Raw genomic sequence first — 18,247 nt, 5'->3', positions numbered from 1 at the left:
AAAAAAAAAAAAAATAGGAAGCATAAGGTATATTATTATTACATGCATATTGCATTTCTAATTACTATGCATAATGTATGCTACTTGTCACCTTTATAAGTCTTTGCTTTTAAATAGGAATAATATACACTATGAATTCAACTTCCCAACTTTAATTATTTTTAATTATTATGAATTTGTTCCCATTACTGCTCTTTTTCACTTTGGTTAATATACAACAATTCATTTATCTACTCAAATAATAAAATTTTTGTATGTCAATATGATACAGTATAAGGTTCCAACTTTTCATATTAAAATACCGTGTAATAATTCTAACAATTTTTAATTACTATGAGTTAGTACTCCATAATACTAATTGTTTCGTTGACCAAACTTTCACCTCAATTACTCTTCACCTTTCACTAGAATTAGAATATTAATTATCTAATAATTAGTAACGATTCTATAAACAGTATATGTGCCTATAATTATGAAAGTGGTCCAAGTCATCGACTTAAGAGGAACGATTTTATTATTTATTTCGTGTTGCATTCATTTATATTACGATAAAATATATTTATTTTTCACAAAACAGTGAAGAATTGAACCGTTAGATTGAGCTTGTAGCTTTATCGCAAATTAATTTTATAATTGATGACGTATTTAAAGGCCGAAGCTTTTAATATTTCAGAAGCAAATATAAGTGACTTATTGTTAGACTACTTTCATATTCACAGGCACATATGTATATTAACTCGGCTAAAAAATACTGCCTATATTTTTATCATAAAATAATAATGATCTTATCTGAAACAAAATATAGTTTTACCAAATAGTACATTATATTAATATATTATTATATTATTAATATATTATGTACCAATAATGATCCTATCTGAAACAAAATATAGTTTTACCAAATAATAAATTATATTAATATATATTAATATATAATTAATATTATTTACCAAATAGTACATTATATATATTATACATTCTATATAGTGATTAATTATGAATAATACATTACATTAATATATATTATATATATTTGGTAAAACCATATTTTATTTCAGATAGGATCATTATTATTTTATGATAAAAATATAGGCAGTATTTGTTATATTAATATACTAAATTATACCAATATATTAATATTAATATATTAATATAATGTATTATTTGGTAAAACTATATTTTGTTTCAGATAGGATCATTATTATTTTATGATAAATATATAGGCATTATTTTTTATATTAATATACTAATTTAATTACCAAATAATACATTATATATATTATATATTATATATTGTGATTAATTATGAACAATTCGAATGAAGGACAGTAAATCGTGTAAAATAATTTGACACATTAGTCAATAATAAATAACTATTGATAATCCTATTAATTTTATTAATAAATTAATTCCATTAATAAACGCAAGTAATCAGTAATACAAAGAGAAAAATTTCCAGCGAGGTCTTACCAACCCACAATCCTCCAGCATTCATAAAAATACGCATTTCTTTGCTAGAAAATTGCACACTGTCAAGCACAAAGCGTGCCAACAATGTACTCAAACCACGACCAAGTTCCCGGTATCTGAGCAGACTTTGAAGCCGTGAAAGGAATTATGCAAACGTAACCAGCCGTTTAAAGGTCGCGGAGTTTCGCGCCTCGACTTCCTTAATCAAAAACACAATTATTTTCGTCGACTAAATCGCCGGCTAAATCGGTTCGTGCACTGGACAATAGCGAAGAGCAGAGAACTGTTTTGAGCGCAGAGTAGATATCGCTTGGAACTTTATACCGAGATATGTCGAAGAAAGAAAGGCTAATTCTACGAAATTCTATATGCATTTCGTAATATTGGACTTCCATTATAATTGAACTGAGCATTTATAGTAGATCCAGTATTGGATATGTACTATAATTTGAGTTGCATATCTACACAGGGTTTAGTTTTGGATATCTACTATAATTTGAACTGTTCATTTATAGTAGGTTGAGTGTTATGTATATACTATAATTTCAGCTGCTAATTATAGTAGGTTTAATATTGGATATGCACTATAGCTTGTGCTGTTACTTTGTAGCAAGTTTAATGTTAGATTTGTGCTATTATTGAAGCTGCTAGTTTAGAGTAGATTCGATGTTGTATATATACTATAATCTGAGTCGTTAAATTATAGTAGGTTCAATGTTGTGTATATACTATAATTTAATATATACTAAATATGTTGTATATATACTGTAATTTAATATACTATAATTCGAGCTGCTAAATTATAGTAGGTTCAATGTTGTATATATACTATAATTTAATATATGCTAAATATGGAGTATATATACTATAATTTAATATGTTATAATTTGAGTTGCTAAATTATAGTAGGTTCAATGTTGTATATATACTATAATTTAATATATACTAAATATGTTGTATATATACTATAATTTGAGCTGATAATTTATAGTAGGTTTAATGGTGTATATATACTATATTGTATATATATATCACCAATGTATTGAATAAATTGAATTTGAGAAACAAAAGGCATAAGTTTATTTTAAATATTAAAACTTGTAAATCAATTAAGTACTTTAGCTATCAAATTTAAAAAGCTTCAAAAATTTTGCTTGAGACTTTTGAATAATATACAAGTTGCATATACTTAGATCATAAATAATAATAAAGGTAAATTTCTTAATAAACCAAACCTAATGTCATTTGCTAATTACCCTGATGTAGTAATAAATGTAAAAGTCCTACGTATCTAAGATACTAACAATATATCTGTACTCCTTTCACTGCTAATGCAATAGCATAGGAAATTATTCGAAACGTTATCTCAACAGTAAACACCTATTCAAACAAAAAAAATCACTGTTTCGAAAAATAAAAAAAAAATAAGAATAATTTTAAAATAAGAAAATAAGAATAATAATTAAAAAAGAAAAAGTGGTTAGTAACAAAGGACTATCATTTCAAAATCAAATGTATCGAAATTTGAACCCAATAAGATAATATATTATCTAAATAATAATTTGCCAAAAATTATATTTAACCAATAAAACAGAAGTCCAAGCTTGGTTTAAGGAAGCCAAAGATCGAACGAGGAACGTATTCGAGCATATGACAATTAGGAACAGAGAAAATGCGGTTTTATATAATGTTGACTTTTATCATTATTGATAAGTGGCAATTGCGAATAATTCGCGCCGGAAAGAAGCTATTATCGTTATCGTAAGCGAGTGGCCTGAGCGTGCAGTATAGTTCAAAGATCGTGTCGCTGTATGCAGGGGGTCCTGATAAACTCGACGACCCCCGATCGCGGAAAATTTCAAAACCATTGTATATTTACAATTAGTAATCAAAGGAATTGGAAAACCTGTCAAAATTTATTATCTTCCTTATTATTCTTATTTTTACCTTTATTCTCGTTCTTATTCTTCATTATATTTTTGCACTCGTATAGGTTAGGGTGCATAGGTGAATCTATATACCTAACAATACCTTGTTAATACATTTATTGCGAGTATTAAACTGTGTATATATGTGAATTTTCTATTTAAAAGTTTCAAAAAAGATGAAATATTAATAGAAGTGTTACATTTAAATAACGAAAATAAAGTGAAATATATCAAATCACAGTGGAATTGAATATATAAATTAATCCTTAATTCATAGTGATTCGTTTCAAGTCTACATGACACAGGCTCATAGGTATGGAGAAGCTAAAGGGATTAACATACATGTGCTTAGAATGTTCTAAGGGAAACATACAATAATACATAAAACCCTTATAATCTATATAAAAGAGAAAGGGAGAAAGAATATATAAATATATCAAACTGAAAAAATATATTAAATATATAAATATAAATATGTAGTGACATATAAAAGAAAAAAAATATAAAACTGAAAATATTATGCATAAGAAAAAAAATGTACCTGTCTATATCTTTTTATTATTACTTATACATATTTTATTACAGAATGTAATTTTGATTGTTCTAATGAACAAATAAACTTAATTAAGTCCATCTACTGGAATAAATACTTTATAAATACTTCTTTAAGATACTATCAAAATTAATTACCTTTACTTAATTTTACCTTCTTATTATCTCTGGAAATTTTCTTCTTTTCACAATTCTTTTAAAATATGATAAATACAAATTTTTGTAACGTAGGAGAAATATGTAATGATCAAAAAGTATCAAGAACAATAAATTAATAGGTATCTTAAATTATATAGAGAATTTATTTCACTAAACCTACTCCTAGCTCCATCTAGTGCTTTCTGCAGGAATAAAATTGTTGATAATGAAGAGCGCTACTATATGGACGACAGATAATGGAAATATACCGCGAATATTTAAACGGTATTAGAGATGATAAACAAAAACTTTCCAAAACTTGTACACATTGAATACAAAGCGGTATGATTCAACTCAAAATTATTATAGAATACACTTTGTAGCTTAGATGAAAGATAAATAAACTAAGAAAGACTAAGCAGCAAAAAGAATGGTTTCACATTTATATTGCCAATACTGTTGGTGTCATTAGAAATGTAATAAAACATCCGAGCGATTTCGAATGACACGAAAATATACACGAATGATAATGGAGGAACTTTCTAATGGATGTAATTTAACTGTGTGTCAGAAAAAAGTTATTCAACTTCATATTTGATTTTATATGCAGAAATAAAAAGAAGATTATAACATACTACACCCAAGTGTAGGTTTGGAAAGATTTATTTCTTCATAATTCTTCATAAGTGATCCCCTGTATAATTTCCTTCTTATTTCATGCTGATTTCACTTTCTGTCATACAGAATCAAATAGTCACTACTTTCATTCTTATTTTACGACCCACATCATTCATATGCCTGCGCTATTTAACGAATCCTGCGACTGATGTTCCATTACTATTAGAAAAAGTCTCTCGACCAATGACGTATCCTTGAATTTCATTATGCTCTTCTCACACTTTCAAACTACACTTAGACAATGCTCTTCGTGAAAGTTGAACAGTCAATTAATTTCTACTTTATTAATTTTTTACCGTAAAGAAATATATTAAATTTAATGCAATTCATTGCTAATCCGTTGACCATAAAATTTATAGTAACCAGAGAAACTACTCTACAAAACTAATAAAACTCTATAACCTTAAAACTATTTTCCTTTTTTTATCTTTAAATTGAATAAAATGATTTAACAAATGGCGGAAAAATTGTGAAAATTGTAATAAATATTTCTTTCTTTGAATTATAAATGAAATAATTATTATAGAGTGGAATACGCATGGATAATTTATTTCTCACTGATATTAGGTCTATTATGATAATTTTATTGCAATAAAAAAGAAAGGAAAAGAAAAGAGATGCAATTAAAAGTATTCTTATTGCTATTAATCCACTTAATCCACTTACAAGGATAGTGTAAGGCTTTCGGGTCACCAATTTAGTTGAAACTTTGCATATTGGAGGTTATGTATTATAGGTTATCTATCAACGCATATCAAAATGGCTACCGCTTCAACGTGTAATACAAATACATTTTCTTTAGACATACGATTTTAATAATTTAAACTTCAAAATATTCCAAGAGATTCAATTTTTTAATCCAAAAATAATGCCAAAAAAAATTCTTGCAGAAAAATGACTAAAAAATTGGATTAAAAAAGAAAATTATACAAATAAATAAGTATAAATTTAGATTTTGTTGTATACTATTCCTGTTGTATACCTTTTCGAAAGTATTTATATAATATTTTACAATCTTTTAGTTATTAAATAATTTGACAATATTTCGGTATATTTTCATTTGCATATGAATTATTTAAACGCGACTGTATAAAATATGAATTGGAATTTAAAGTATTATGTAAAGTAAAGTATAAAGAATGAATTATAAATGAAAGTACTGATAAGATCTAATACCAATAAAACTATAAAAATTGCAAAACAAACAAATTTGAAACCTAAGAAGTGGAATTATCTCAAACAGTTCTACTTATTTCTAGAGCACTATTTAATCTCTTAACATAGTCTGCAACACTTAGGTGATCAAGGATAAATAGCAGAGATAAAATTTTTATTACGCGAACAAATATATCTTTTGAATCAATGTTCTTATAAGATAATTGAAGAAAAATAAGCCTCAAGAATTCCACGCAATTGCAATTTGTCTGATATAACTCGTTGATCTAGTTTGAAAATTCCATCAAAGTTGAACATACACGTGAGAACGATGCAGCAATTATCTTTAAAGAGATTCTTACGCGTATAATGAAGAAATTCATTACAAATATCACATTATGCAGCGAAACTAACACAGTTACTTAATATATTCATTATAATAATTATCACACATGGATATCATCGATAAAAAGTTTCTAATAAATTTAATTTAAAAAATTATCTACATTTTGTGTAGATTATCTACAATTATTTCAATCATATACTATAAAATATCTATTATAATTAAGTAATTGCCAATGTAACTTTTTAATTTCGTTTAAATAAATATACGAGTATATATTCATAAAAGCATGGATAACACTATCTAATAAATTTTAACTTTTTCTCTAATCTGTAATATCCAATGATGATTTTCGTACAGCTTGTCATTCTAGAACAATATTAAAATTTTTCAAAAATATTAAAATATTCACAGGACGATAAAATATACATCGGGAACCGTAAGCGGGATTTTCCCGCCACGCAGCCATTGCTGGCATATCTAGCTTCGCCAGGGCCGTAGTTAAGCGTAACCGGCACCAAAATCATGGTCCTATATTCTTTTATACTAAACGTAAAATTATAAGAAACTTCTCTGAATCACTTGTCATAAATTTTTCAGAATGTAAATTTATAATAAAAGTGAAAAAATTAATAAATTATTGGCTATTACAACGGTGAAGTAATAAATAATGTAATTGGTAAAGTTCGGAACTTTTCGTCGATTTTCGGCCTCAGAAGTGATAGGTTAAAATTGTCTTAATGTACACAGGAGGGGTCCGAGATGAAGTTGAGGTTGACCCCTTAAATAATTTACTAATCATTTTTCTTTTCAGAACAAATTTTATAAACCATTTTAGAAACACTCACAATTTTTGGAGCAATTTCGATTACGAATTCGTGTTCAGGAAAGTAAACTCTATGAAAATTACCCGATGAATATTACAGATTATAATTCCGTGTTGAACAGTGTAATTATCAATGGTGTCAATGATCCAATGATTAGCGGAATAAGAAACCAAATTTCGAATTGACATTATGTCCTCTAAAATTAAAGAAATTAGAATATAAAATAATAAAAAGGATAGAATGTAGAAAAGGAAAAATATCAATGACACATCCGAGTGTAACAGGTCATTGTCGCCGAGCGATGCAACGGGATTCTAGTTGCCGGTTGAACAAAGGGACATCGTTATCTATGCGATTAACGCACGCGCCAGACGCAGGCTAGATTAGGTCCGTATAACACACCGACTCGAGATTGATTTCTCAGGAAGAAAGCTAATATCCACGTGGATCCAATTTTGTTCGTAGATCAAGTTCTCGTCTCGCAAACTATGCATGCTTTGTGTCTAATATAACAATAGAACCGCAGAGGTAACTATATCATACCACGCTGTCGCGAATCAAACGACGATGCGTCGTACGGAATGCTTCTTTACGATCAGGCCGATCCGAACGCCCTCGTTTATGGCGGTAAAAAGCCGTATCATTCTACGACGCCAGTTGCTGCATCGATAAAATAAACTAGCTTTCCAACGGAGTGATTAGAAATACCGGAACGAATCAATGAATTTGAATACTGTAATTAACTTAACTATCGTGGATCAGGTGAGTTCATGGAAGATTTGGAATTAGGAGAACGTCGTTTTTCAGCGAATTAACGTGAAATTTAATTTTTAGGAAAAACTCTAATTATTATAGTTTGGAAGTGAAAGTGAAGTTTAGTTTCACAGTCGACTGCAATCAACTTGAGGGCGTTGTGGTACAGCGAAATGCACGTTGCAGAGAAATATACGAGTTTTCAAATAACAGCGAATTGAAGATACCAGAATTTCCGATATTCCTGAAACTAGTTTTTTTTATTAAACATTTTAATTTCTGTACCCGTTTATTTATTACACATTTCATAGTATTTTCCTACACAGAACTTTTTAGCCAAGCGCCATATAATGCTTTTGTAACATTGTGAACACTGCAATATATATTTTTAAATTTCGCGGGTTTACAGATGGAACATATGTTTATGTCTAAAGCTAATAAATTAATTAACAATAATTCTAGTTAAAATCGGGAAAGTTATATAGCTAAATACTTAATTAAAATTTTATATACTTAATTTAAAATTTAAAAATACAAATATGTATTTTTTCTTTTTCTTTTAGATTGGTCACAAAGTGAAAATTGAATACAATCTTTTTTTCCAAAGATATAATCTAGAAGATATTTAAATATTCTATAGAATAAAATAGAATCTAAAATTTTGTAAATATACAAAATACCAGTTTTTCATCAAACAAACTATTGTTGCAAAAAGATAGAAACACTAAAACAATGTACTTTGACGTCACTAACAGTATAACGTGTGGTCATTTAACGTAACAAGATCGTTTCATACGTGATAAAATATCAGCTGGCAACTAGCAATACGATAAGCTTCAGAATGCATAATTGTCTGTGCCCAGAATAAAAATTTTTAAGATCAGCATATATTTTCGCACTTCTTTCGTGTTCATATAATATATGGAATTGAAATAAAGGCAAAATGAGTACAGGAGTATGTAATGCAAATTACTAACACGTATCATTAACGATAATTATTATTGATATAATATTCCTGGACTTTATTATTCATAGGTAGTATATAAGGTCGAATCCACGAGCTATTAATAGTATACTATAGCCTTTAAGAATGTGCATAACTTGAATAATTAAATTTATATTAATTATTTATAGATAATAAAAAATAAAAATAATTAAAATATATGTGATTAAATAAAATATAATACATACTATTTTTTAAAATTATTCTTTCAGAGGGGCGACCGCTTCTATTCCCTCTTAGATCACTGATACACGTTTTCTTCGTGCAAAGTACAATTGAATTGATTCTAATAATGTAGTAATGTAAAAGTAATGTATCGTTTAAAAATTAATATTGCACAAGATTGAATTATTTCAATTATTTATTAGCCTAATATCTTTACTTATTCAATATCCCAGTAGTCAATTATTTATTATATATTACAACTATTTATCTTTCATTCTACAAATTTCTTATAATAAAAATCTCTTTGTATACTCAATCTCAGATATTTTAAATATACATTCCACCTCATAAATAACAATTCCTCTGTCTCAGATTTTTAATTCTCTTTAAATAAATAATATCCAGAGTCTAAAAATGTGGGATTTAGAATTGAAAAAATTCAATTATAATTCTGAATCATTCGACGAAGTCAGCAGATGCCAGGGGACAAAACAAGCTATTAATATTGGATACATGCTTCGATTGTGCCTCAGCCCACAGTTACGTCATCCTCTCTGTGATCATAAATCTCCAAAACAGATCTAAGATTAACATATACAGCTGTACGTGGAATGCAGACGACTCAACGTCCTGATACATCCTTTGCACGAACTATGAACGCCATGTTTTTGTCCGAGTTATACAACATTAATGTAGTGGTATCGAGAAGTGCACTGCAATGTTCATCGATAGCTTTATATTACCTCACTAATGACACTGAACACCGGTTATAAAATACGATGGAATTTTCGTGGAAAATTTCCCGCTCAATTATACTGCACTAGCATCGTTTAATGACAATGATACCTTAGATCTGTCGCGTGATCAGGCACACGTAATCGTAGTTCCGCGCGTGTGCGATTTTAGCGACATCTGGAATATTCCAGAAACGGCGAAAATCGTAACTAACGGGCGTCCCAAAATTCACGCAATATTTGAACTTTGCGCTATTTATGCGGTAAAGCGTAACGTAAGGAAAGAAAAGACAGGGTTAGGGTTATTAAAAATGGGGAACAACGTGTTTTCTATCTAATTACTTCTTGCGTGAATTTTGGGACACCCAGTATGTACTTGACGAGAAATATCGCAGTCTTTATTATTCAAATACCTATTAGCTAATACCTATTAACTGAACACTCTACTATTTCACTGTTCTATTACCTAAATGTTTTGCTACTCGAACATCATATTTCATTCGTTGCTTTAACACGTAATTGATCCCATACCAGAAGCGATACGGTCTACTTGGTAATTATTTTATGGAAGAAAATAAACCGAAAATGGAGGAAAATTTTGTTTGGTATTAACGTTGTTATATATAAAAGAAAGTCATTAAAATACCGTACTCAAAAAAGTACAGATACTATTTTAGAATATCAGAATTAAAAAAATCAATATTGAAAAAAGGATACATAAATAATCGAAGAAGCTGATTTCTTCTTTTTCATAAATTGATGTCATACAGTCACGTAACAGATACTTCTTATTCAAATATATTAGTGAAACGATTATTATCTTTCTATTAAGCAAATTAAATACAGTGATGTGCGAAATAGTTAAACAGAAATATCGCAAGCAAGCACTAAATGAGCCTGCACAAACATTGTAACGAGGTAAAAATTTGATGTAAGTAATAAATATGTTAACTGACTTATTTATATGTATTTTACCACACCTGAAAATAGATAGTTGTTTTAAAAACAATCATGTTTTTATTTGCTTATATCCTTGTATCCCGTGTACTCTAGAGTAACTGTACCACAAGTGAATGTACTCACGTTTGTTGACGCCAAATGTAATGTCGCTGAATTGTACACTGCGAAGGACATTCTGAGCAATAGTACGAGGATTCAACGGGGCAAAGTCCGGGTCATCGATATCGAAGGACAAGTTTTCTTCGAATTCCGTCAGAGTACTCTCCATGTTCTTGAAAACACGCCACGAGTCGATCTTGAGCACCAAAATATGTATAACCTGTAATGCAAAGAGAATTAGCATGAATAGTATACTTAAAATATATATGTACAATTTGCGGTAACTAAGTAACACGAATAATTTTTATTCACTTATAGTAAGATAATAGCATTGAAAGTTCAACTGAACAAGTTCATTTGGAAGTTATGTTTACGCACGATTTAGAAAAGATAGTGTACTCATAAAAAAATAAAAAAGTTTTATAAAATTAACGCTCATTTTTATTTTTTCCCCATTATTCAGAAAAAAAAAAATTTAATTCTGTGCTTGCAAGGTATATTTTTATAGAAATATGTACATAGAATTCTGCATTTTGTGTATTAGTTCGATGTTTTAAGGAAATTTAATGTTCCATTTTTTTTCAAATACCTAATGAATTTATAAGGTATAATGCAATTAAATCTGCAGTCATAATTTGAAGTAAAACAAAATTTGAAACATTTTTTAAGTTTGATATGAAAAGGAATATTAAAAGATTTTAATGATAACCTGAATTTTTTTGTACATAAGTATCTTTTAATTTACCTGAATAAAAAAGTATCAAAACATAACGTAAATGTGAAAAAAAATTATAAAAATATTTATAAAGAATTAACTTTTAGGTTAAATTAATTTACAGTAATTAGCATTGAACTATAATCCATTTCGTTTATTCATTCATTTTTGTTGTTAAATATAACTTGTTTTATGAAAGACCATTTATGTAACAAATTCACAAGTTGAAAAAGATAGGCGTATTATTTAACAGTATAAAATTATCCACATATGCTGTGTATCGTATATCACATACCACACATGTAAATTTAATATTATATATTTCACATTTTCTGCAGAACGAAACAAAGAATGTAAGACTTTTTCAAGAATACTTGAATACAATGTATTTCACGTGACAGGTGATTATTACCTTGCATTATGCACGCATTGTATTATTAAAATGTCTTGTTATTAATCGCGAATCATTGATTTGAGGTTACAATGGCACACATTCCTTCAACTGTGACACCTAAATGAACAGAATAACTAAATTTATTTACTGACATCTCTCTTTATTCGATATTAACTTTGCAATTTTTTCAAATAAATTCATCAATTTTTATTCTTTCATTGTGATATTGACCTTACCTTATGAGATGGTTACATTATGCATGAAGTTTATTAGATCACAAACATTCGCTTAAGCTGTCACATACGTGACGAAGCACCTTCCAGAAATGTCTTAAAGACACACTTCATTGAAATATCTTTACACTCTAATGAATGCATGTATATCATGAATCGTAACACGAGGTCAGTCCACAGAGCAGGTCGATAATTTACATTATTAATTGGTTATCTTTTAAATAAAGTATCACTATCAAGTATTAAAAAAATATCGATCGATTTGCACATCCTACATGTACTATATCGATAACGGATGCATTCGAAACGTAATTCACATTCTACCAAAGAAATCGGCTAAAGAAAACTTGTTCAAGAAATTTCGTAACACATAATGAATATTTAATCACTTTTATAACGTCTTTATGAAAACGCAAGAAATTTTGTAAAAAGTTAAACGTAGAAAATGCTTCTCTTCATCGAATAACAGCGAAGTATCAAATAACGAACGCGAACGAATTAGTTTCCTTTCAATGACAGATCAGCTTAAAGATGTAACAAATGACAGGATACAAGTATCATAAGAGACCAGAGGTGCACCCTTGCGAGCATTTATAACACGACGAACCATAAAACCTGCCACCAGATTTATCGTTTGCAACAAAGTATGACGCTGTTAGCGTGTCTAGTAGCTACAATAATCATGGTTAGGTATAGTTTACAATACGATTTGAATTTTCACGTATACAATTTACGAAATAAATTTAAAAAAGATTATAGAATCAAACAAAGTCAGAAATAGAAATAAAAAATAATTAATAAACAAAACAGAAAAAATAGTAATAAAAATAAAATAATAAAAAGAGAAATTTGTAGATGAAAGTTGAGATGAAATGAGTGGGAGATAGAAAAAGCAACATATAAGAAGAAAGATAAAACATTTGCGTCCACGTGCATTCCCATTTATCCATGCTAACATAAAAACTGTAATCGATGGTATCGATAGATTCGAAGATAAAACAGAACAAAAATGGCACTTTAATGCAGTAATGTACTTTGTGTACCATGTAACTCGATACGTATTATAACTTCGTCAAGGCTCTTCCTTCACAGATTGAAATGATTTAAATTGTTTTGAAATTCTGTAAACCATTTATAACACAAATAATATACAATATTATTTATTAAATCACGATATAAACTAGAAAATAATAGCTTTAAAAATAACTATCGATTTGTTATTTTAGAATTTAATAATTTTCTAATTACACGTATTTTGAAATAAATCTTTTATACCACAAAAATTTACAAAATGAGGTTTATAAAATTAATTTTTCAGAATTATTAATTAATATTTATTAGCTTCATATGACTGTTGGTAACTCTACGATATTCGTATTAATTTTTACACAAATATTAAAACAAACAGAATTCAGAAGTTTAAAACAGAACACATCTTCGAATAATGAGAAAAATCAAATGCATTGATTAAACCTAATGTTTTCATCTTGAGCCAAGTTGAGTAACACATTTGATGGCAGACACGGGTATTGATAGTTACTACGCGTCAGAAAAATGCCTATGACAATTGGAATTACCAAGACATGGTAAAAGATTTAAAAATGTTTGAAAGATAATATAACAAAAGATATTCTCGTATATCTAGAACATCATTGGTAAGCTAAAAATGTTGAAAACAAATGAATGCCTACGAAAGTTTCAACTGCTAAAAAACCGTTGAATTCAAAATATTTACGAGCTTGTGTATCGAAATGTGTAGTAGACTAAAAATTTAATACACACACATCTAAATGGTACTAGGAGATATTAATGAAATTGTAGAAAAGTTACATGTTATCCTTTATATTAATCAATATTATGGTATTAAGTTGATTTGCAAATAAGTAATTGATCCGACAACTTACGTAATATTTATATGCGAATGTCTAACTGAAAAATAAAAATTATTTTAGAAAGAACACGTAATTGGAAAATCGAGTTGAAATACGTATAAACACATACCTATTCTATAGGTTTCACAACCTGCTGACTTCCTCAAAGTTGTACGAATTGTTTACACTAAATTCCCGAATATTTTCGCAATATAACAAACGATGCGTATCTTAATAATCCACACGTACCGGTGGTTGATGGCCGACTGACAACTTAGCACGCTATCACGCGGGAAATTTGTCACACGTATTCATCCAAATATTCGCAAGGAGTAAAATCATTACCTGTTACCGACTGTCACTGCGTTATCAAGTACTAGATGACCAGTATGGAATAGATTTATCAGGTTACGGGATGTCTAATGTTCTGAAATACCGATCATGCAAAACATTTGACGATTTGTTCTGCCCTCTACAATTTTAAGCGGCGAACTTGGGAACTATATATAGTTTAATCATTCCTAAGTTCTTAAAATTAACTAATATAGAAAGATCATATTGTAAAAATTTCTGTCAATCTATAAACAGCTTTTTTAGCTATACGCAAAGTAAGAATTAATGCATCAATTAAAAATTGGAATCGAATTTATTATTACATTTACTGTAATAAAATGTTACTAGTTTCTGAGATTTCATTTATAAAATTAATTTTAAATGTAAAGTGTTTTTAGATTATTTTTACTGATATATATTATCAGAATAATGTAAATAGTCATGCATACAATTTTAATATAGTTTTCAACATTACTGACATTAGATACAAAACTCTGAGATAACCTCACCATATCTAAGTCCCTCGCAACATAACCTACAGAATAGATATGCATATTCGAAGTATGAATATCTATCGTTGATTGACAGTGTCACTTTCTATATTACCGACCCAAAATACGAGAGATTTGATACTACAAACATAGAAAATTCAAGATAAAAAAAAGACGCATTTGTGATATTAATTTGAAAAATTCTATTGATATATTCACGAAATCTCTTTGATGATGAAGATCGACTGTAGGTATAGACATACTATTTCGATTATTCAGCAAGTACTGCGTAGCTCTTAGCTTGGCATCGTTTGTCAAAGATGAACTAATCGAAAAATTCGAAAAGTAGTGTATAAAATTTATTGAAACGAATATGGAAATATTAAGTTACATGTTATCCTTTATATTAATCAATATTATGGTATTAAGTTGATTTGCAAATAAGTAATTGATCCGACAACTTACGTAATATTTATATGCGAATGTCTAACTGAAAAATAAAAATTATTTTAGAAAGAACACGTAATTGGAAAATCGAGTTGAAATACGTATAAACACATACCTATTCTATAGGTTTCACAACCTGCTGACTTCCTCAAAGTTGTACGAATTGTTTACACTAAATTCCCGAATATTTTCGCAATATAACAAACGATGCGTATCTTAATAATCCACACGTACCGGTGGTTGATGGCCGACTGACAACTTAGCACGCTATCACGCGGGAAATTTGTCACACGTATTCATCCAAATATTCGCAAGGAGTAAAATCATTACCTGTTACCGACTGTCACTGCGTTATCAAGTACTAGATGACCAGTATGGAATAGATTTATCAGGTTACGGGATGTCTAATGTTCTGAAATACCGATCATGCAAAACATTTGACGATTTGTTCTGCCCTCTACAATTTTAAGCGGCGAACTTGGGAACTATATATAGTTTAATCATTCCTAAGTTCTTAAAATTAACTAATATAGAAAGATCATATTGTAAAAATTTCTGTCAATCTATAAACAGCTTTTTTAGCTATACGCAAAGTAAGAATTAATGCATCAATTAAAAATTGGAATCGAATTTATTATTACATTTACTGTAATAAAATGTTACTAGTTTCTGAGATTTCATTTATAAAATTAATTTTAAATGTAAAGTGTTTTTAGATTATTTTTACTGATATATATTATCAGAATAATGTAAATAGTCATGCATACAATTTTAATATAGTTTTCAACATTACTGACATTAGATACAAAACTCTGAGATAACCTCACCATATCTAAGTCCCTCGCAACATAACCTACAGAATAGATATGCATATTCGAAGTATGAATATCTATCGTTGATTGACAGTGTCACTTTCTATATTACCGACCCAAAATACGAGAGATTTGATACTACAAACATAGAAAATTCAAGATAAAAAAAAGACGCATTTGTGATATTAATTTGAAAAATTCTATTGATATATTCACGAAATCTCTTTGATGATGAAGATCGACTGTAGGTATAGACATACTATTTCGATTATTCAGCAAGTACTGCGTAGCTCTTAGCTTGGCATCGTTTGTCAAAGATGAACTAATCGAAAAATTCGAAAAGTAGTGTATAAAATTTATTGAAACGAATATGGAAATATATCTTTGGCAAACGATGCCAATTACCAGGTCTCACCACGTGGAGGTGGCTACGCAATCGAGACCCACGCCTAAAATATACATTTAACACATACATATATATAATATATACATTAGAAAAATATAGTACAAAATATGATATACAGAAAATAAATCACAAAAATAAATACAGTGTATACTATAAAATAAAGTACAACATATATCACAAAATAAATTTTAAAATAAATTATGAAATATAGGGTGCCTAACATCTGCAAAAGGGGAAGAGTAATTGATAATGACACGGAAATAAAACTTCATATGGAGAATTGGTAAATGTATAAAATTATTCTATAATTAAATAAGAAATCATTTCTTACGTCACACGTGCTGCCACTTATGGCGCTTTAAAAGTCGCAAAAATAGTGGGAAAAGTGGAAAAAAGTACACGAGATGCAACATAGGTTATCACATTTCTCGTGATGTTACTTTTTCCGATGTTACATCAAAAGAGAGTACTTTTGAGGGGGACTTTTAAATACCAATCGCGATATATCGAGTTTAGTTTTATTATTAATTAATTTTATTATCAGATTTATTTCGACGAACTCTCGAATACAATGTGCACAGTATGCACAGTGTGCACAATATGCACAGTAATATTGCACAAATGTGCAAAAATACAATACACCTGTGAAATATAATGAAACAAAGTAGCGAGCATAGTGACGAAAATAATATTAAAAATAATATTAAAAATGATGGTGTCTTCTTGCTGAAAATCCTAACTAAAAATGGAGATTAGGGACAACTAAGGTGCTGGGGTGACTCTACTTTTCAATTGATTCGACAAAAGAAGAATGTATTAATAAAAAAAAAAAAATAAAAAAAGATGTGAAATGGGGAAACTGGGGAATTTCGTTAAAAATATGAGAAATTCCAAAGTCAAAGCAACGCCTCTAATAATTTAAAATCATTCGAATTATTACTTTGATTTTGGAAACTTCTCCAAGAGGAATGCTTTCTTGTACTTGTATTCGTTAAAAATCGCGTGAAATAAATATAGCAATGAACGAAATGAACTAAAATTTCTTGTTTAGAATCGAAATTAAAAATTCTTTCCGAAAACCGAGATTCTAATTCGCGATGTACAAGAAAGCCCTAGCCTGATCCAACGAATATATCACAGAAATATATATTGCACAAGTGCTATTGTACATTAGTACATTAGCACTCGTGGTCACTATGCTCGCTACAAATATAATTAAATACAACCGGTCACCCGTGTCGCTTCGGACCATTCGTCCTACGACATGATGGGCGACCAGAGGAATCGTAAACATGCGACTCACCGATCGTTGATCTCTTCTCCATATGAAAGCAGCTCTGGATTGGTAGTCGCCTTTGTCCTGGCACCAGAGTCACTGTGTCCTCTCTTTGTCATGTCGTCGATCTAGCGATGTCACATTGGTTGACAGAAATTCCTTCTTCTTTTCTTCGAACACTTTCACAATTCACTCGCGATATCGCGAACTTATTACGACCGGTTCGAGTAAAAGAATCGCGTGTAAAATCGTTCGAACGTATACGATTTAGTTATATTTATTATTTTAAATAATTAAATAATCAATGTTTAATGTCCACTAGCACTAGTGAACTTAAAAAGATGAAACACAAAATGTTTATTTCGGTATTAAATGGATAATTAAAAATTAAAAATAAATAAATTTAAATAAGTTATTAAAAATAAAAAATAAATAAATGAATTAAATAAATTATTGAAAGTGAA

General features: G+C 28.8%; 1 protein-coding gene across 1 annotated transcript in view; it reads right to left on the bottom strand.

Moving 5' to 3' along the window:
* Pino (protein pinocchio) overlaps positions 1-14,270 on the bottom strand; it is a 133,225-nt gene extending 118,955 nt beyond the window's left edge. Inside the window, exons 1-2 of the mRNA XM_017897605.1 lie at positions 14,149-14,270; positions 10,830-11,025 (exon numbers count right to left, since the gene is read on the bottom strand). Coding sequence (XP_017753094.1) covers positions 10,830-10,974 — 145 coding nt within the window. The 5' untranslated portion in view covers positions 10,975-11,025; positions 14,149-14,270. The remainder of the gene's footprint in view (positions 1-10,829; positions 11,026-14,148) is intronic.
* Positions 14,271-18,247: the final 3,977 nt, after the last annotated feature.

The sequence above is a fragment of the Eufriesea mexicana genome, unplaced genomic scaffold (assembly GCF_001483705.2).
Source record: "Eufriesea mexicana isolate 0111107269 unplaced genomic scaffold, ASM148370v2 scaffold577, whole genome shotgun sequence".
NCBI classification, from domain to species: domain Eukaryota; kingdom Metazoa; phylum Arthropoda; class Insecta; order Hymenoptera; family Apidae; genus Eufriesea; species Eufriesea mexicana.
This window is presented reverse-complemented; position numbering and strand designations above follow the sequence as displayed.